This window comes from Marmota monax, unplaced genomic scaffold (genome assembly GCF_021218885.2).
Source record: "Marmota monax isolate L192 unplaced genomic scaffold, Marmota_monax_Labrador192_F-V1.1 WCK01_AAM20220418_F8-fsc00018, whole genome shotgun sequence".
NCBI classification, from domain to species: Eukaryota; Metazoa; Chordata; class Mammalia; order Rodentia; family Sciuridae; genus Marmota; species Marmota monax.
This window is the reverse complement of record NW_026692201.1, coordinates 8,122,573-8,143,642: the sequence shown is the minus strand read 5'-3', so window position 1 is coordinate 8,143,642 and position 21,070 is coordinate 8,122,573. Positions and strand designations below refer to the sequence as shown.

General features: G+C 44.0%; 1 protein-coding gene and 1 non-coding gene across 2 annotated transcripts in view; both read left to right on the top strand.

The window, feature by feature from the left end:
• The window catches only part of Serinc5 (serine incorporator 5), a 104,347-nt gene that overhangs the window by 42,619 nt on the left and 40,658 nt on the right, over positions 1-21,070 (top strand). Inside the window, exon 2 of the mRNA XM_046427794.1 lies at positions 2,996-3,163. Within this exon, the coding sequence (XP_046283750.1) occupies positions 2,996-3,163 (168 nt within the window). The remainder of the gene's footprint in view (positions 1-2,995; positions 3,164-21,070) is intronic.
• Positions 1,367-1,437, top strand: Trnaa-cgc (transfer RNA alanine (anticodon CGC)). The gene has a single exon. It is a non-coding gene; the product is annotated as a tRNA-Ala (tRNA).

Genomic DNA, 21,070 nt, shown 5'->3' with positions numbered 1-21,070 from the left:
TCACTTCACATAGGATTAGGGACCACCCCAATGAGATTATTTAACCTTAATTACCCCCTTGAAAGACCCTATTTCCTATTTTATACCTCAACGTAAGAATTTTGAGGGGACATAATTCAGCCCATAATATGGACATACTGTGTGTGTGTGTGTGTGTGTGTGTGTGTTATTGGGGATTAAACCCAGGGCTCTACCTCTGAGCTACATTCCCCCAGCCCTTTTTATTTTGAGGGAGAGTCTTGCTAAGTTGTCCAGATTGTCCTTGAGCTTGCTGTCCTCCTGCTTCAGCCTCCCAAGTAGCTGTGATTACAGGCATGTGCCACTGTGCCCAACTCCGATTTACTCTTTTAAATAACATTCCATTTTGAAGATAGCCCATAATTCATTTAACCTCAGCCCCTGTATAGCTGGACAGTAAGGCTTTTTGCAGTGTTTGTGTCTAAATCCCTGTACTCTTGTGGAAATGTTCTAGAAGGATTTTAAGCATAGCTCTTTAAAGAGATTGTCTGACTCCCTTTTGAGTATAGAATAATTTCTCATGGGAAAGGAGAGTGCAGTATCCAATACTGTTTGTGATTCGATGCTGGTGAGAAAGTCAGAGTGCAGGGCACCATTCGTGCCTTGGGCCCCAGGAAATGGAATCCTCAGCCACTTTGAGGAGTGTCAGTGTCATGGCTTTACTGAACATTATTTGGTCATCATCCATTTGTTGAGCCACCATGGACAGGCATTGTTTGGCTCATTTAAAAAAAAAAAAGGCTTTATTTTTTTAGAGAAGTTTTAGGTTTACAACAAAATCAAGCAGAAGATAGAGAGATCTCTCGTGTTCACCCTGCTCCTACACATGTACAATCTCATCCACTATCAACACTCCCAGCAGAGGAACGTATTCATGGCATCTGGTGAACCTACACTGGCATGTCTTCATCACCCAAAGCCCATAGTTTACACAAGGTTCTACATTTACTTATTTTTTTAGACTTGGCTTATTCTACAAAAGGCTTATGCCCTCTGGAACCTGGGACAATAAGATGCTGTCTCTTCTGTCCAACTTTGTGACAGTCCTAGAGTTAGCCTGGCTAGGAATTGATGTTTCCAGTTTTAAAGGTGAAGATCAGTTGGGGTGAGTGACATGCTGAGGGTAATAAGCTGTAAGTGGTAGGGGCCATAGTTGTGTTCTTCTAGAAGCAAGTTAGGGCTGTGAGAGTTTCCTAGAATGCCAAACTAATTATCTATTTCACAGATGTTGTTTTGAATTTCTATCTGGTGAGTTTAGCTTAAGGTAATGTGTTTGTTCCCTTGGTTGTTGGCATAGTTTGCTTTGAAAAATAACTTTTGGGCTATTAAAGAAAGTCTCTGGGCTGGAGTTATAGCACAGTTGGTAGTGTGTTTGCCTCGCATGCACAAGGCCCTGGGTTCAATCCCCAGCATCACACACACAAAAAAAGTATCTTTTTATTTTAATGTATATATATATATATATATATATATATATATTTTACAGATGGACACAATACCTTTATTTTGTTTTTATTTATTTTTATGTGGTGCTGAGGATTGAACCCAGAGCCTTACACATGGGAGGCAAATGCTCTACCAATGAGCCACAACCCCAGCCCCAGAAGTATCTTATTGAATTGTAACATATGGAATGTGTATATATATGTACACGTATACACATAATACATTTACAAATAATTTTTAGTCGTTAATGGGCTTTTATTTTATTTATTTATATGCAGTGCTGAGAACTGAACCCAGTGCCTCACGCATCCTAGGCAAGCACTCTTCCACTGAGCCACAGCCCCCTGCCCACCATATGCATCATGTGTATACAGTTGGTCCCTTGAGCTTCAAGTTGCACATTCCCATTATGTTCTGCAGAGGTGGGTGGCTGAAAGCATAGCCTTTCCCATCCTGGTGGGTCCCTAGGTGCGCATACAGTTCTTTCTTAGACTCTAGATTTAGGCAGACCATGCTCTTGGGCCCCTCTCTTGCTTTTCATATTCTTTCTACCAAACTTTATCCTTTCTTTGGTTCTTGACCTCTTTTCTTGCTCTTAGCTGATCCCCCAACTCTGTTTTCTCCAACTGTGCCTTCCTGTTTATTACTGGCCATCTCCCAAGCCATTAATGCTTCTCAGTAAAGACATATCAGATCAGTTCTGGTGGAAGCTCTGATTCACACTAAATTCGTCAGAAAGAATGGTCATCTTGGAGCTTGAAAGGCTGACCTGCAGAAGGCTGGGATGAACATGTTTTTAAAGTGGTGGCTCAATATATGACACTGAGTGTCCTCCAGTTTAATTCAGCCCTGACACTTACTACCCAGGGTTAGTGCAGACCCCTCAAATTAAGGGCTCAGTCCCACAACACCAATTGCAAATTTAGGTTTTCTGTATTCTGACTGACTGGCTATAATAGGGGTTTCCACTAGCCCACCTTGGGTTTCCTTGAACAGCTCACAGAACTCAGGAAATTCTTTCTTGTTTACTGGTTTATTATAAAGAACACAAGGAACAGCCAGGTAAAAGGGTACATAAGGGTGAGTCCAGAAAGGCCCAAGCACAGGAGCATCTGTGCCTATGGGATTGGGGCACACCACCCTCCCAGCACGTGGCTGCGTTCACCAACCTGGCTTCTCTGAATCCCATGGATTGGAGTGTTCATGGAGATGCCATTCTATAGGTATGACTGATTAAATCATGGAGCTTTTGGTGTTTGACTCAATTTACATTTCCCCTCCCCAGGCATGGGTTAGGGAGCTGAACTTTCCAGTCCACTAAGCCACAGAGCAGATTTCTTCTGCCCCTACCCTAAAATACCCAGGGCTCCCAAGAGTCACCTCATTAGCACAGACTTGCCTCCTCCAGCACTCTGGAAATCCAAGGGGTTTTAGAAGCCCTTAGGCTAGGAACCCGGGATGAAGACCAAATATGTATTTCTCATTCTGTCACAGTATCACGCTCTGAGAGGATGTCTGTGCTCTTTTCTAGTTGGCCTGCTGCTGTGGGCCTGCAGGCTGCTCCCTCTGCTGCGGCTGCTGCCCCAAGGTGCGTCAGTCACGGACCACCCGCTTCATGTACGCGCTGTACTTCATCCTGGTCGTCTTCCTCTGCTGCATGATGATGTCACCCACCGTGGCTAAGCAGATGAAGGAGCACGTAAGTTTGCCTGTCTTCAGCTCTTGATCCTGCTGCTGTTTGCAGGCGTTCGGAAAACATGATTTAGAGGACGGGATCTCATCCCCATGTGGTTTGGGGTACAGTTGTTCTTCCTGAACCTTCCTGAAGCCTTCCCAGCCAAGCAGGCCAACATTAACAGCTTGGTCTTTAGGAGTGGGATGGAGTAGTCTGATGCTTATGGTGGAGAATGTTTATATCAGAAGACTGAGTGTTTTGTCTTTGCTTTGTTTATATCTGTTCCTGGTGAAATATACAGGCTTCTCTTGTAGACCTGTGTACTTTTCCCTTGTCAGAAGGATGACTGCCAGTATTTCAAGAAGCAGCTGCTATAAACAGTTCTTAATGGGAGGGAGGATACAGCTTAGATAGGTCCACAGATAATAGGGAGTGGGCTCTGGGATGATTTTTAACCTTTCTGGGCAGATCAGTTGTTGGCTGGTGTCTCCAGGGGTGAGTGATAGATTCCAGTCATTTTTTTGTGCAGTGTGTACAGAAGTAGGCCTGGTATGTGATGCTCATGGATGCGCACCATCAGGCCTTTTCTTGGAATTTTCCCCGTGACCCCACAGTAGGCTCTGGATCAGTCAGATTCTGGGGGAGTGTGGTGGGATCCTCGAAGAAGCTCAATAACACCCTTCTTCCTCTGCTAGGTTCTGAACTAGTTGGTAAAAGAGATTAGATGCCAACATCACCTTCATTCCTTATAAAGTGATGTGATACAGTGTGGCTTGTATCCGCGGTGAGGTGGGTTTCTTCCTACTGAGCCCCTACATGAGTCGTACCCAGCTGGGCACGGTCAGCAGGGAACAGGGCAGAATTCATCTGCCAGAGCACAGGCCGCCAGAGAGAAGGCGACTCTCAGCCCATGCGAAGTGGGAGAGAAAAGACTAGACATCCAAACCCCATTTTCCTGTGGAAACTCACATTCAGCGCGGTGTTCTCTGGGCGCTGACCAGTGGGGAGGTGGAGAGAGGCCTGGAGCAGGCTCTGATGGCGCCAGCTCCGTGTGAAGATGCCTCACAGGGGAGCAACTCCTGCAGCTGTTCTAAATGAACTCAATTACTTCAAAACAACCATCTTCTTTCTTTCATTATTTTATTTTTTTCCTCTTTGTGGTGCTGCAAATGGAACCCAGCACCTCCTGCATGCTAGATAAGCATTCTACCACTGAGCTACATCCCCACCCCAAAACACCATTTTCTTAAAAGCATTTGGCATGTTCTCATCCATTAGTTAGAGGATATCTTTTTGAAGCTGTTTCTTGGGTGAGACACTCTTAATTGTCGTATGGCATTGGGTGTAGTGGAAACTAATGCCAAAACCCGTGAAGTTTGGATACTCTGATTGCTTTAAACCTACAACTCAATGAGGCACTGGAATGGGAGCATTCAAACGAGGAAGGAAGCTTATCATTTGGAAGAGAAGATGGGGAGTCTTCCATGGCCTAAAACAAGGCAGAACTTTCATCCAGAAAGGCTGGATGAAATACAGTGGAAGTTTAGAGGCAGGGAGGCTAAGACCTGAGGCCGCCTCATGGGTCGCTGCCAGTTTTGCTCTGTGTTGGTGTGTTTACTTCCTGCTCTCCTATTTCATCAGGGTTTAACCTTGTATGCAAGAAGTTGGAGAATTGGTATACCACAAGGGTAGATTTGAGCTCTTAATCTCCTATTTACTACTTCTGTTTTTCCAGGAGCATAATGTTCTTTTAAAATTCAATAAGCAGTGGCTTGATGATCCCTTGTGGTCCCGTGGTGGGAACTCAGTGTCCCAGATGTCTGTGGCATGATTCCTGCTCTTCAAAAGTTTTCAGTCCTGGTGGAATCAAGCCTGGGATCCAAGCGACAAAATCTGTAACTATACATACATGTACTATCTCTTAGGAGTGAATTTGTTGAAATATTGCTACTGGAAGGTAAAGGTCATTTGTGAGCTATAGGTATGTGTTTTAGAACATGAATTTCATAATAATTTTTTTTAAGTTGTCAACGAACCTTTATTTATTTTTTTAAAATATCTTTTTTTGTTGTTTTTATGTGGTGCTGAGAATCGAACCTAGTGCCTCACGCATGCTAGGCGAGCACACTACCACTTCAGCCACATCCCCAGCCCCTCATAATAATTTTAATACATGATTATGCCTTTCTCTATAAAACAATCCCTAACAACTCCAGCCAGTTATCTGTGCTTTCGGACTGTCGGTAGAACACTCAAGGAGCAGAAGATATTGCCCAGTTTTGTTGGGAAGGCTTCATGAAGGAAGTGTCTTGTATGGACTATAAGTATTTTGTAAGTATTTGTTATACACAGAATGCAGAATGGCAGAATGCAAATCATTTCACAGTACACATATAGAGTAGAATTTTTCAAGTCACTGATAGTACACAAAGTATGTTCACACCATTCGTGTCTTCATACATGTACTTAGAGTAATAATGTCTAACTCACTCCACCATCATTCCTACCCCCTTGCCCCCTCCCATCCCCTCCCTCCCCTTTGCCCTATCTAAAGTTCCTCCATTCCTCCTATGCTCCCCCCACATCGCCATTATGAGACACCATCCTCATATCAAAGAAAACATTGGCCTTTGGTTTTTTTACTTCACTTAGCATTATATTATCCAACTCCATCCATTTAAGTATTTTAATAGCTAGTGTTTATTGGGTAATACTACGTGCCAGGCTTTATTTCAAGCATTTTACCTCTGTCTTCTCCTTTACCCCCAGTAACTGGCCTTAACAGTAGCTGCTGTTATGCTTCCTGTTCTAGAGATAAGGAAACTGAAGCACTTGGTCGTTTGAGCTCCTTGAGCCGGGTCTCCAGCTGTTGGGTGGGAGACTTGGGATTTAGAAGTTGGTCTGAATGTGTTCTTAGCTCTGGACTGTGTAGCTTGAGAGGAGGAAGAACAAGCCCAGGGTATGTATCGAGGGACCAGCAAGAATAACAGAAGGTCAAATGACCAAACCTTGCAGAATTTCAGTGCTAAGGTGAAGTGTTTGAATGTGATTCGGTGACAAATGTAAGCCAGTGTAGATTCTTGAGCAGGAGGCCATCATCACTGAAATGGAGAGATTTAAGGAGGTGAGCTCCACATGGTGTGTGTGAGGTGGTTTGGGGTCAGAGACCAGATGGAGGGAGAGAGGAAGGGACGGGGCAGCCCTGATGCCTCCCAGTGGTTTTTGTAGACACTTCTTTGCCTCACCCCTAAATACACCTATTAAAGTGGTTTGGCTGAGCTTCGTACATAAGGGGTGAGGTCCCTGTGGGTAAAACTCAACCCGTTTCCATCTTTAGAGCCTTGCATGGGGCTGGCCATCTGGCCACAAAGTCGGCTTGTTCCGTGGCCTCAGAAGGAGGCTGACCTCATCCTCAGGCGGTGTGTGAGGGTGGGTGTTGAAAGGTCCCCTTGTGTGACGCACACTGGGCTTCTGCTAGAGTTCTCGCCCCCTCTTTGTTGGCCTGTGTAGATGCTTGGGGTGGAGATTAGCAGAGGGGAAAGAACTGGGTACTTGTTGGCCTGATGGTGATGTGTCATTGCTTCCCACCCCTCATTCTCGCCTCTGCCCACTGGAGGGACCCTGCCAGAGTCACATGGGCCTTTTGGTGTGTGGGCTGAGAACACAGCACGAGGATAGCTCCCTATTCAGTAGCTTTCAGTTTTTGCCTTGGTTTCAGAATGTGACCTGTTTACCACTCAGTGAGGGAACTACAGGGAGATGCTGGGCCAGCTTTTTCCTAGGGAAACTCCTCTTTCCCATGAAAGCTTTGGCTCTGTGTCAGCTCTCCTGAACATGGAGCATGTACAGAGTTGAATGGAGCATGGTTTCTGCCTTCTCTTGGAGCATTTTTTCCCATCTTGGAACATAAGGAGCCATTTGATTACAGGTCCTTCTTGCTATGTACTGTGTAACTTAAACAGGTATAAATTAGACATTTGATGCCTAAAGGACTTAAGATCCCTTTTAGAATATAGAACATAGTGGTGCACATCTGTAATCCCAGCAATTTGGTAGACTGAGAAAGGAGGATCACAAGTTAGAGGCCAGCCTCAGCAACTTAACAAGACTCTATATCAAGATAAAAAATAAAGGGCTAGGGATGTAGCTCACTGGTAAAGCACCACGGGGTTCAATTCCCAGTAATGGGGGAGGCAGAATGTAGAGCACAAAAGGAAAAAAAGAAACAGGCAAGAGGATAAGGTCTTCTGACCTGTACCTCTAAGTCAACATGTCACTGCCGTGCTTGGGAGCCATACAGAGACAGTTGAGGTTTGGATGCCGTGGGAGCTCTGTGGGCATTTGGGAGAGGGGAGAAAAGAAGGTTCTTGTTTCCTGGGGACTAGGGACCCTCAAACTTAGCCTACAGTGGAGAAGGAAGGCCGGGTGACCAGTGAGGTCCTTGGCCTTTCTCCTTCCTGAGAACTTACTGTGCCATGGCCAATGTGGGGAAGAACCTTAAATTTCCTAACTGGAACCATCTCAGATTCATTTTTTTCTTCCCTTTCTCCTGTTGGCCCTGAGATGCTCCAATTTATCGAGAGCATGAGATAGTTGAATTTTTTGCATCTGAAGTTTTTCAGAATCAAAACACATCATGAACTACATAGTGAAATTATGATTTTGGTGTACAGTGTGGAAAGGACTTCCAGGCACGGAGCTGGTTTTGTGGTGTTGCAGTGTGTTCATCTTAAATTTAAATTGTGCAGACGTATTCGTTGTACTGAGAGGAAAGTCACCTAAGGTCTCTGTTTTTATTGAGTCTTCTTTCGTTTCTTCATTTGTTTTGGAAGGTATTGTGTTTCCTTTGTACTCTTGCTTGGTCTCTTCTGGAAATATATTTTATTTTACATTATTTATTTTCACATTACTTTCCACTGGCAGGTTTGCATAGTTCTCTTGAGTGGGTAAAAATATGAAAACCACACTTCTTTGATTGGTCATTGCCTCCCTAGGCAGGATGACAATGTCACAGGGCACAGAGGACTTCAGAGTATCACAGGACAGGATTGAATAGGACCTGGATGTGGGGTGGGGAGGTTGAGGTGTCATAAAGCAGCCCCCTCGTTCTGTTCCCTCTCCTGCCTTGAAGAAAGCAAGTCCCCGTGGTTAGTACTCCCTCCATTCCTAACTCATTAGCCAGTGTCACAGCCAGTGCCACATCGGAGATGAGCCCAGATCCAACACCTGGATGTTTCTAGCCAGGTGTATAAATTGGCTTGCAGGCTTTTGTTTAGCCAGGAGAGTTCCCCCTTCACTGTTACATTTGACTATCTTTTTTTAGGGGTACCAGGGATTGAACCCAGGGATGCTTAATCCCTGAGCCACATCCCCAGCCCCTTTTAAAATATTATATTTAGAGACAGGGTCTCGCTGAGCTGCTTAGGGCCCAGCTACATTGCTGAGGCTGGCTTTGAACTCGTGATCCTCCTGCCTTGGCCTTTGGAGCTGGAGCCCCTTGGATGTAGGTGTGCGCCACCATGCCTGGCACATTTGGCTCTCTTTAGGAAGGGCCGGTATGCTATAGTGTGGCCCTGGGGTGGGGATTGGCAGAGGGGAAAGAACTGGGTACTTGTGATGGCCCAATGGTGATGGTGATCCTGGATGTTTACTTACATCTTGTTTCATACATTTAGCATAACTATCTGCTCCCAAAGAAAGGCATTTGCAGTTTGGGGAATGGTTTAATTCTTGAGCTCAAGAATTTCTGAAAAGTCTACAAATGTCAAGTGGACATAGGGCTCTCTTACTCCACCCACCAGGGTGTAAATTGGAAGTAAATTGCTGAGCATGATGAAGGGATCCTTGCAAACTTACCTGCTCTGCTCTGGGCCATGACCCAAGAAGTGTTTCTCTGCCATAGCTACTCTGTCCCTTACACATCCAGATAATATCTGACATTTGCATCCAAGAACTATTTAGAGACTATCCTGATCCCTTTGACACCCTGCTCTCAACAGACATTCAGCCACAGCCTGCCTTTCTCTGATGCCCAAGAAACAGTCACTGCCGGTCCTGCTATTTTTCAATCTTTAGTCTTTTGTCTTCAAGACACACTCTAACTACAGCTTTTTAAAATTTTGTTCTTTTTAGAGGTACATGATGGTAGAGTGTATTTCTAACTGCACTTTCTACATTTATCATGAAGTCCAGCACTTGCTGGAGAAGGGGCAAAAGCCCTTCCATTCAAGTTTTTGGATGCTTTGGATTAAGTTAGCAGGATGGGCTTAAAGGATTTTTTCTCTTTATCCAGAAAGTTCTCCCTCTTAGAACACATTCCTCAGGGGTGAGATAGATATATTTAGTCTGTATTTCTCAGTTATTTTCACTTTTCACTGTTGTGCTCATTGGAGAGAGAGATGTGCTAAAGAAAAAATTTATGTGTGTTAGTGACCCTGATATAAGATTATATGGACAGAAGCCAAAGTGAACTAAAGGATTATTTGTAGCCATTTGAGTCTCACAGCCACATCTCAAAATATTGATGTCCATCATTCAGAGCAGTTGGCTTCTCAGATTTCATTCTTTTTTTATTTTTTGGTACCAGGGATTGAACCCAGGGGCACTTAACCCATGAGCCACATCCCCAGCCCTTTTTTATATTTCATTTAGAGACAGAGCCTCACTGAGTTGCTCAGGGCCACACTAAGTGGCTAAGGCTGGCTTTGAACTCAAAATCCTCCTGCCTAAGCCTCCCGAGCTGCTGGGATTACAGGTGTGCATCACTATGCCTGGCTCAGATTTTTAAACATTAAAAATGGTACTTCCTGACTACCGTTTCTTATCCCCTTCCCTTCTCTTGGAACTTTGTAGCACCCGCCCTGCCTTCTAGAGAATTCTGACCCCTGAATCTTCTTTTGTTTGGCTCTCATAGCCTTTCATCTTCCCTCTAATTTTTTTTTCTTGCCTATCTAGCTAGAATCTGGTGCACCATCTGAACTACTCTCTCACTGCCCACTTGCTTCTCTATGCTCCTGTCCTTTTTCTGTTAAGAAAACCCGGATCCTGGGGCTGGGGCTGTGGCTCAGCGGTAGAGCGCTCACCTAGCATGTGTGAGGCCCTGGGTTTGATCCTCAGCACCACATAAAAATAAATAAATAAAGTTAAGATATTGTGTCCAACTACAACTAAAAGATAAATATATTAGAAAAAAGAAAAAGAAAACCTGGATCCTAGATTCAGGCACAGAGGTCCTTCCTCTGGGTTCTGCTCACCCATAGCCCAGTCCTGGTGTGTGGCGTCCACCACTGCGGCACTTTCAGCACCAGGCTTCCACCTTCTCAAAGCCCTTTCCTTTCTCTCCTTCATTCTAGATCACATCTTCCTGAGTCATCCTTATTAAAACTGCAGCCCCTTGGCTGGTCCCTCGGGTTCTTGACGCCCTTCCTTCCCCTTGACCATGCTCAGGCCCACTGTCGAGGAGCAGTATAACAGTGGCTAAGAGTTTGGGCTTGGAAGCCAGACGGCTTGGTTTCAACCACTCACCAACTTTCTTACACTCTCCACTTTGATCTCCTCTCTAAAAAAAATCATAATAAACTACTCCATAGGGTCTTGGGAGAATTTAGTGATTTCTTCCATTAAAAAATCACAATACCTGACACATAGATTCCTCACCAGCAAATAAACACATTGACATCTCTAGCACGAAGCATTTCATAGGTGCTGATTTTTATTTTAAACAACTTTACTGAGATATTATTAATATGGCACAATGGACCCACTTAAAATATACAGTTCATCGTCTTTCATTTGATCAGAGTTGTGCAGTCACCACAAAAAAAGTTTTTTTTTTTTTTTTTTTTTATTGATATTGGTGGTATTACAACTGGTGGTTGAACCTTGAACCCAGGGGCATTCAATCCCCAGTACCACCAAAATACATCCCCAACCCTTTCTTATTTTTGATTTTGAGGCAGGATCTTTCTAAGTTTCCGAGGCTAGACTTGAACTTGTGGTCCTTCTGTCTGGGCCTCTTGAGTTGATGGAATACAGGCATCCACCACGGTGCCTGGCTCTTACTTACCCTTTTGAGGAACTGCCATACCATTTTCCAAAGTAACTGTACCATTTCCCCACCTGCTTGTGGGCATCATAACGACATAAGGTGTGAAGGTTCAAATTCCTACACCATCACCAATGTTTACTGTGTATCTTTTTGATGTTGTTGTTGTTATTGGAGATTGAACTCAGGGAGGCTCGACCACTGATCCATATCCCCAACTCTTTTTGTATTTTATTTAGAGATAGGGTTTCACTGAGTTGCTTATCGCCTCGCCATTGCTGAGGCTGGCTTTGAACTCATGATCCTCCTGCCTCAGCCTCCCCAGCCCAGGATTACGGGGCCGTTTGCCACCATGCCCCCCCCCCCCATCTATGTATCTTTTCATTTCAGCCCCCCTAGCGGATGTGACGTCATGCCCTCTTTGCCTGTGCCTTAAATGCTGCCCTTAGCCCTTTTTTCACTTGCTTTTCCGGGAGCAGCTCATTTCTTTCTGGCTTTGATTATCATATGTTAACTGCTAGCAAAGGCATCTGTTACTCAGAACAGTGCCGGGACACTGATAGATTCTTTCTCCTTCCATGCTCCATTTCTAGATCCAGTGCTGCCCATATGCTTTCCCCAGATTGCTTTGCAGTCAGTCCTAATCCAGCCACGCCTTTCTTCCTGGTGTTAAATACTCCATCCACCTCCTTTGGACTCCCGCAGTTCCTGCAAGTCCCCAGCTTCCCTCAAACTTTTTCCTGATAACTGATTCTGTGGGTGAGCTGAGGAAGCTGTTTGCTTCTTGAATTTCTCCCAGATGATACACTACCTCCAAACTCTGTGGGTCACCAGAGCATAGTGACTGTGCATGAATATAGGAGCCATTTTCCTTAGAAACAACTTAGATTTCAAAAGACAGTTCATAAATATATCTTCTAGTCAGAGCACGGTGACATTATATAATGCTTCAGTGGTTCCTGGAGTTGACAGAGCTTTCATCGAGTATGTTTAAGGCTCTGCAGATTGGTAGATGGGCTACTTTATTTCCTATTTTCAACCTGAAGAACTAGAGAGGAATATAATTGTATATATAATTGGAAGTATTTGTTCGTTTTTTTTAGAACCAGGGATTGAACCCAGAGTGTCTAACCACTGAGCCACATCCCCAGCCAGGAAGTGTAGTCTGTGGGAAGCCCTCCATGTAGTAGTCCCAGGGATCTTAAAATACCTGGGCCAAGGTCCTTAGCTAAGGCTCCAGTTAACAAGATGAGTGGGAAAAGGATGCAGTGCACCCACCCATGATCAGTTGTTATGCTCGAATTTGAGACCCCCAAAAGACCACCAGAGACCAAGATGGATGTAAGCAGCAAAGAGGCTCGGTCCTCTGCACGTACACAGCAACTGGTGACGCTGAGATGCCCTGAGCCCAGGGTTTGCAGCAGTTTATTACACTCTTTGGGGAAGGCAGGGACTTCACATACATCATAGCATCTCTTAGCAAATCATCACACACTGCGGGAAAATCATAAAACAACTCTAAAACATGATTAGCACATTCACTGGCGGGAACAAGTTGGGTAAGGGTGATTGGTTAGTACAAGAGGGGGATACGGTTTGAACTGATTGGTTTAAACCACGAGGGGAGTACGTGCTGAACTACATGGTTTCCCAAATGTTTTCAACCACCATAAACTATTGGGAGGGTCATCTGGCATCCTAGGTATTTTCCCTGTCTCATGCTGATTGGTGGTTGCTAGGGGGTTGCTATGGGTCATCACCTAGCCTGACTGAGTTAGGGACACCTGGAACTGCAGATCTCTCCTGTTATTTGTAGATAAACAACTCAGCAGGGTGGGTATGTGCCTAGGAGTGCTCTGTGGGTTTTTCCAAGGACAAGGCTGTGCTCTGAGGTAGAGGCTGGTTTCTCAAAGTGAAAGCAAGCAGCACATGACATTAAGTGTTAGAGAAAATCATGATCTTTTCTAAGGATATAATTTGAATGGATTGTTTGAATTTGTAAAGGTAGATGAGTAATACCAGCCAGGCATTTGACAGTGAGAGGTGAGAGGTTTCCACGGTGCAGGACTGCCAGTCACCTGGCCAGCTTGAGTGACTAGGTTTGCTTGCTGGCCCTAGATTGATAGAAGTCTCAGTGAAAGCCTTGTAGCAAGCATAGCCTTACTCAGATCCCTAAACGTTCCTCTGGGCACAGGGGCAGGGAGCAGCAGCGTTCCTTCTGGAAAGATCATCTTGCCTACCTGACTCCTTCCTGCCTGACGGCCAAAAGCTGAACTCAAGGGAGGACTGTCAGTCTGAAATGGAAAACAGGACAGCCACAAACATAGTATATGTTTAGTTACTGGCTTTGCATGTAAAATGGAACCACCTTCAGGTTGTGTTTGGTGTGACCATTTTTTAAAAGCAAACAAACATCATTGGTGAAAAATGTGCCACTTTGATTCAGAACACCAGGTATTCTTAGTACAGAATGACAGGTATTCATGCTGAAGCTGGAATGTCTGGCTGTGGTTTTGAATTTGGTCTTTACTGGTTAAATGTTCAGAGTTCTGTGTACTGAAACCTGGGACTGGTATCAGGGGTTGTTTTAGGCACATTGAATTCCCCAGTAGAATTCTCCATTCTCAATAGCTACCTTATTATGTTTTTGTGTCAGGATGATGTTGAGTTACTAGGTGCTATGGCACATGCTTATAAACCAGCTACTTGGGAGGCTGATGCAGGAGGATCACAGGTTTGAGGCTAGCCTCAGCAACTTATCAAGTCCCTGTCTCAAAAATATATACATACATATATACATACGTAGATCAATCAATGGGCTGGGGATAAAGCTCAGTGGTAGAGTGGCCCTCTGGGTTCAATCGCCAGTATTACCAAGAGGAAAAGAGAGAGAAATGTCAAATTAAAAAATATTGCCTACCCAGTTCTTTGATTCTGGAGGGTTTTTGTTTTATTTTGTTTAACCCAGGTGAGATGGAATGCTTTTTAAAAGTTCTCTTCCCAAACAGAACAGCACTGATACCTTAGGTGTCAAGTGTATCAAGGAGTAAGTTTTTGAGGTCAAAGTGGGAATCTCAAGGCCATTGTAGAACTCTGAGGGCCTGTTAGGGTTTGCCTGTGGGGAGCTGTCAATGAGGTCTACCTCATAAGTCCTCTGAGTTCCCTCTCCTCCCAGTAGGAGTGACTCTGGGAACATATGTTTCCAAACAGTTTTATTTTTGGTCTAAATTCCATCCAGACATAAGGCCATATAGGAGAAAGCAAGAGTCCCTGCATTGTTCAGGCCCTGGCTTCTCTCATGGAAGTGGGAAGGGGCATTTCCCACACACCAGAGAATGGGGGAGGGAGAATTGTTTAGTACCAGAGGCAGCGATTTGAACTGATGGATATCCTGCTGAGATACCTTTTTTTTTTGAGTCTAAACCAAGGACAAAGAGGTTTGATCCTTGCCCAGTAATAATGAGGTCTGTCCGGAGCCAGAATACAAGGAACTAATTGTCCTTGGTCTATGAAGATTCCTTACCCAGAACCCCTTGGATGTTAATTGGATCTTTTTAAAGGTTGGTCTGACTGTGGGAGGGAGAGGATGAGGAGCATTGAAAATGGGAGTTTCCCTAAGGCTTTGTTCTGGAACCAACCTGCAGATGGGCCTTCAAGGACCTGTAGATAAATAGAAGAGAGGAGAGTTTACAGTTGGAAGTGAACATTGTAGTTGTGATAAAAATGGGGCCAAAGGAACAGACAAATGGCGCACCACAGAATGAACTAAGATGAAGTAGCCTCAGAATGATGGGGATAGGAAATAATGAAAATATTGTGAATATAGCAGCTTCCCTCCCCCATGTAAGGTTTTGCTTTCTGTGTTTTTGTACCTGGGGACAACCACAATCCAAAATAAATTTAAATAGAAAATTCCAGAAATAAAAAAGTTTACAAGTTTTTTAATTGTGCCATGTCTCACTTTGTCCCAGTTGGGTCATCTTGGTTATAGTATTGCCTGTTGGGGTGTCAGTGCTTATGTTCAAGTAGCTCTTATTTTTTAAGGTCCCAGAATACAAGAGTAGCGATGCTGGCAATTTCATTAAAATATATTGTTATAATTATTCTTTATTATTATAAATCCGTATTGTACTTAGTTTGTAAATTAAACTTTATCATAGGTGTATGTGGGTATAGGTAAAAACAGCATATATTGGCTTTGATAGTATCTATGGTTTCAGAGATCCACTGGATAAAGTGAGGCTACTGTGGCCTAACTTTGGTACTGTTCACCAGGTTTAATAGAGGGTCTTGTTGTTGTTATGCTCAATTTCGGGACCCCCAAAAGACCACCAGAGACCAAGATCGATGTAAGCAGCAAAGAGGTGTTTATTGCAAGCTAGCTCGGTCCTCTGCGCGCACACACAGCAACTGGTGATGCTGAGAGACCCCGAGCCCAGGGTTTGCAGCAGTTTTATACACTCTTTGGGGAAGGCAGGGACTTCACATACATCATAGCATCTCTTAGCAAATCATCACACACTGCGGGAAAATCATAAAACAACTCTAAAACATGATTAGCACATTCACTGGCGGGAACAAGTTGGGTAAGGGTGATTGGTTAGTACAAGAGGGGGATTCGTTTGAACTGAGTGGTTTAAGCCATGAGGGGAGTATGTGCTGAACTACATGGTTTCCCAACATGTTTTCAACCACCATAAACTACTGGGAAGATCATCTGGCATCCCAGGTATTTTCCCTGTCTCATGCTGATTGGTGGTTGCTAGGGGGTTGCTATGGGTCCTCACCTAGCCTGACTGAGTCAGGGTCACCTGGCACCGCAAACCTCTCCTGTAATTTACAGACAAACAACTCAGCAGGGTGGGTATGTGCCTAGGAGTGCTCTATGGGTTTTTCCAAGGACCAGGCTTTGCTCTGAGGTAGAGGCTGGTTTTTCATTGTTACACAGCTGGGGCCTTCCAGGAAACTGAGGCAGCGCAAAGACCCCCTCTTAAAACCCCAATTCTTGTGATCAAGTCAGAAAGATTTCAGACATGTTGCTCAGAGTAACAGGCATGAGTTTATTGAAAGGATAGGAAAAGGGAAAGGGGACATTCTCAAGGGAGCGAGAGAGTGGGTCCTCTCAGAAAGCAGGGGAACAGTGTACCTCTCTTGCACTCCAGTTTTATCCATCCCAGAAGTTTCCAGAGAGTCCTGCCCAGGTCCACCTCTTGACTTTTGATTGAGCAGGGTGACATCAGACTTTCAAATCCCTACTGCCAAGACAACTTTGGGTCACTTTGGCCTATGATTCTAATTGAATTTTCTTTTAAAAGTTTTTTTTTTTGGTAGTTGTATATGGATATAATGCCTTTATTTTACTTGTTTATTTTTATGTGGTTCTGAGGATCGAACCCAGTGCCTCACACATGGTAGGCAAGTGCTCTGCTACTGAACTACAGCCCCAGCCTTCTAATTAGGTTCTTAATCATACATTCTTTTTTTTTTTTTAGTTGTAAATGAGCGCAACATCTTTATTTTATTTATTTATCTGTTTATTTTTATGTGGTGCTGAGTATCGAACCCAGTGCCTCATACATGTGAGGCAAGTACTCAACCACAGACCTACAACCCCAGCCCCTTAACTACATTCTTAGGAGATTTTACTGTTAGGAGGAATTATCCTTATCTTCCAGAATCTCGTCTGTGCAATGGTTCACAAAATTCTCTCCCTTCAGAGTAGCTTGTGTTCCTCTTTTTAACCTAATTTCTTGCCTGCATTCTCTTGCAGATAACAGGTAGCTTGCTGAGGAATGTGACATATTCTATCTACTTAGTCCAGGCAGGGCTGCAGGTAAATTGCTTTTTGGCAAAGAAGGCATGTGGGGCCAGCACAGTGGGCCTATTTTATAGGATCATTCTCTTTACCTCATGTTTCCACCATCCACATCTGTCTGTCCTCTAACAATGTTACTTTGACTAAATTGTAACCTAAGTACATTCTTCAAAACTTTTTAAAAAACAATCTGCATTCATTTACTTATCCATTGATTCACTTAAGTATAAAGGTGGCAAGCCCTCTGGGGTGTGCTGGGGAGGTAAGTGAGCACAGCATGCAGTTGTTCTCTCTGTAGCACTGGACTTCAGGTAAGGGAAAAAGAGAACAGTGTGAACTTCAGGTGTGAATTCTGGAGACAGTGGAGTCAACTCAGCTCTAACTTCTCTTGGCTTTTGGGGTCCTGTCAGAATCTAGGAATGCTTCTCCCTCTCTTTGGACACTGAGAGTGTGGCGAGGAGGTGGTTTGTAATGGGGACTAGTGTGCTGCCGTCTCCAGCTGGATTGAGGGTAATCACAGAGGTTGGGTATTTTGGGGGTGTGGTATTTCAGTTTCAGGGAGACAGTTTCTGCAGTCTTTATATAAGTCTAAAATTATCTTTCCACATGCCGGCTTTCATCAGCGTGGGTTTTATTTTTGGATGCATAGTCTGGGTTTGTGTAACAGATGTGAGGACTTTTTCATTTAGAGCTATTGAGGGCTTCTGAGCCATGAAGAAGAGTCTAAGAAGCTCACAGACACGTTCACCCCATCCCCTTCCACTCCCTCCAAAAGAAGATAAATTAAGACGCCTAATTTCATGCTCTAAAAATGACGTGCAGGAGCTGTACAATTTGATTCACTTAAATCCAAGTTCCACTGAGGACAGGGTCTAATGGAAGAAGGGAGTTGGGACAACCCAGAAGAGCCTCTCAGCTCTCTGCTGGTCCTAGTTAACAGTTTCCATAACTCCTCAGCTATTCTTGCTGATAGTGCAAGGGTGGGCAAAGTTTCCCTATAAAGAGCTTGCTAGTAAGAGCTGCAGGCTGTGGGCTGGCATTGTACTACAAAGGCAGCCCAAGCAACATGCCAACAAATGAGCATGGCTGTGTTCCAATAAAACTTTATTTACATAAACTGGAGGCTGGCTGGATGTGACCCACAGGCTGTCATTTGCTGACTCCTATATTAGACCTGTGGTGGCTCCATGCAGTTTGCAAGCTGTTATTCTCCCTTCTTGAGGGAGTGGCCTAAAGCTGTTACCAGAGACTTTGGCTGGCCACTTACCCCTAGAATCAAGTGGGAAACAGGAAAGGAACTTTAATCAATATTGCCATATTTGGAAGTGGGGTGTGCATTTGTAGTGAGCTTTAGGTTTAAATAGAGGAAGAATTGTGTTGGGGTCCAGAGGCCTGTGCAGTCAAGCAGATTTGGTCAAACTGTGGTCTTGTTGATCATCTTGGTTTTGATCACACAGAACCTTATCTTTGTCCCTGCTCAGGGGGTAATCTCCATGGCTTTGCAGGATGTTTATCTGACAGAGCTATGATCCTGGAAGGTGGCAATTTGGTAATTGCTTCTGCTGGGGTGGGGGAGCAGTCTTTTCATGGGCCATCTGCTTCCAAGGCTCATTGTCCCTGGAAGGTGTAGGGCAATGACTGGACACTTCTAGTTCCCCTCCACAGGGGGTTTGGAACAGGGCATTGTAAAAGCTGGCAGTTGAATGGTCTTGCAAATCTTGAAAATACCTTATTCTTATCTTGGTGGCCTCAGTCTTAAAGAGGGAAGAAATAGGTTGAATAAATTTAGGGATAGTAAATCTTATATTACCAGACTATACGCAGACTTCTTTAGAGAGTTGCTTGCCTACATGCCAAACCGAGCAGGAATCTGACCCAAAGTTTAGGGTTAATAGGGGAGATTGATAAAAAATGAAGGTGGAGTGTGAGTGTGGTGGCCTGTAATCCCAGAGGCTCAGGAGGCTGAGACAGGAGGATTGCCAGTTCAAAGCCAGCCTCAACAAAAGAGAGGCACTAAGAAACCCAGCGAGACCTTGTCTCTAAATAAAATACCAAATAGAGCTGTGGATATGGCTCAGTGGCCAGTGCCTCTGAGTTCAATCCCTAGTACCAAAAAAAAAAAAATAAAAGGAAGAAGGTGGAGAGGCCAAGCTTTTATCTACTTTCCGCAGTCCAAAGTGAAAAGTCAGTGCTAGAAAAGTCAGTCTCCCCAAGTCCCTGTTACAAAATATGTATATATGTGGCTTTTTTTGGTGCTTGGGATTGTGACATTTTTAAATAAAATGGAAAATCATTTACAGGTAAAATTGATTTTTATGTATCCAATTCAAACATTTTTGTCACAGGAGAGTGGGAAGCTAAAGCTCTAAATCTCAGTTCCTATGTTCTGACAAAAGAAAATTTAAAGTCAGACACAAAAAGCGAGAGCATTTTATTAGGAGTGGAATACAGTAGGGCTCAAACCGAGAGCACTCCTGAGAGAGAGTGGGTCATCTTCTGAGCAGAGCAGAGAACAAAGGAAACAGGGCTGCTTCCAAATTTACTGCTGTTTGATGTTTACCAGGAAACTGGCTTCCACCTCCTGCAGTCTTTATTAATCAGATGTTCAACGCCTCCTTCCCGTAGGGCGGGGGAGATTTTGACCCTAGTGGGTCCTTTCTGGAACTGTGATGGGGACCAGTCTTTTCATCTACCAGTAAGTTCTCTGTTTATGCGTGTGCTGGGGCCAATGACTGGGCAGACTTTATCTTAGTGTGCCTGTGCTATTAGTTAAATTTCCCTTTTGAAATACTTTGAGAAACCTGTGGCCATAAATCCTCACTTTTCAGTCAGCCCTGTCAGGAGTTAGCCCCATTGATCTTTCTTTCTGGACGTATTTCTTAATTGGCTCCCTTTGTTTCTCTCTGTTTCTTCCCAGGATTTGTGCACCTGTTATTTTTCTATAAGTAACTCAATTATTCATTTGACTTAAAAGCAATTTAAAGAAAACCTGGGACCCTTCCATGTTATTGGTTTGCATTTCACTGCTCATGACTAATGTTTTGATGATCTCATAAGTTGTGAGGATAAAGAAAATGAACATGGGGGCATCCCAGCTTCCCTGAGGCTAGGGAGCCCCAATTCCAGGTCTCATGTAATGGGAGGCATGCGAGACTGGGAACCCAAACGTGTGGGTACTTATTCCAGTAGTGGGAACAAGTAGCTAGGGGCTTTCAGAATCTTGAGCTTATAGGTATGTTGGGGTCCTATAGGTGTGTTGAGGACAGTGGTTCTTTTTGCTTTTTTTTTGGTACTGGGGATTGAACCCAGGAGCACTAACCACTGAGCCACATACCCAGCCCACGCCCCTCCCCCCCCTTTTTTTAATAAATTATCTAGAGACAAGATCTTGCTCTCAGAGGCCTGGACAGTTGTTTAGAGCCTTGATAAGTTGCCGAGGCTGGCTTTGAACTCATGATCCTCTTTCTTCAGCCTCCTGAGCTGTTGGGATTATAGACATGAGCCACCACACCCAGCGAGGATAGTAGATTCTTATGTCCTACTTAAGGTTAAAAAAAAAAACATGAGTAATCCAAATCAACTATGAAAAAAGTTAACTTCTTGTTAGGATGGATTTTATTTTATTGATTGGTTGATTGATTGATTGAAGCTGGGAATTGAACGCAGGGCCTTGCACATTCTAAACAAGTGCTTTATCACCAAGCTATATATCCTCAGTCCTTAGTGTGGATTTTAAACCTGTTTTATTCATTGCTTATATCCTCCCTAGAACAATACCTGCACATAGTAGATAGAAATGAGTGGATGATCAAACCCTGGCTTTATTATATTTGTACAAGTGTGTTACTATGTAGTTTGTGGTAGGGAATAAAGAGTAAGTCTGCAAACTGTCATTTTACGGGGTTCTTCAAAATTGCACAGAAGGCAGTCATTTATATAGTTGCATTTGTGTATAATGTGTCCCCACTGTATTCCATGTTCACACATTTGAGAAGAAAGTTAAGCTGATTTAGTCAATTAAGTGATTTTCACTTAGGCCCTGAGCAGCCCCTGAGTGTCTGCATTTCTCTGG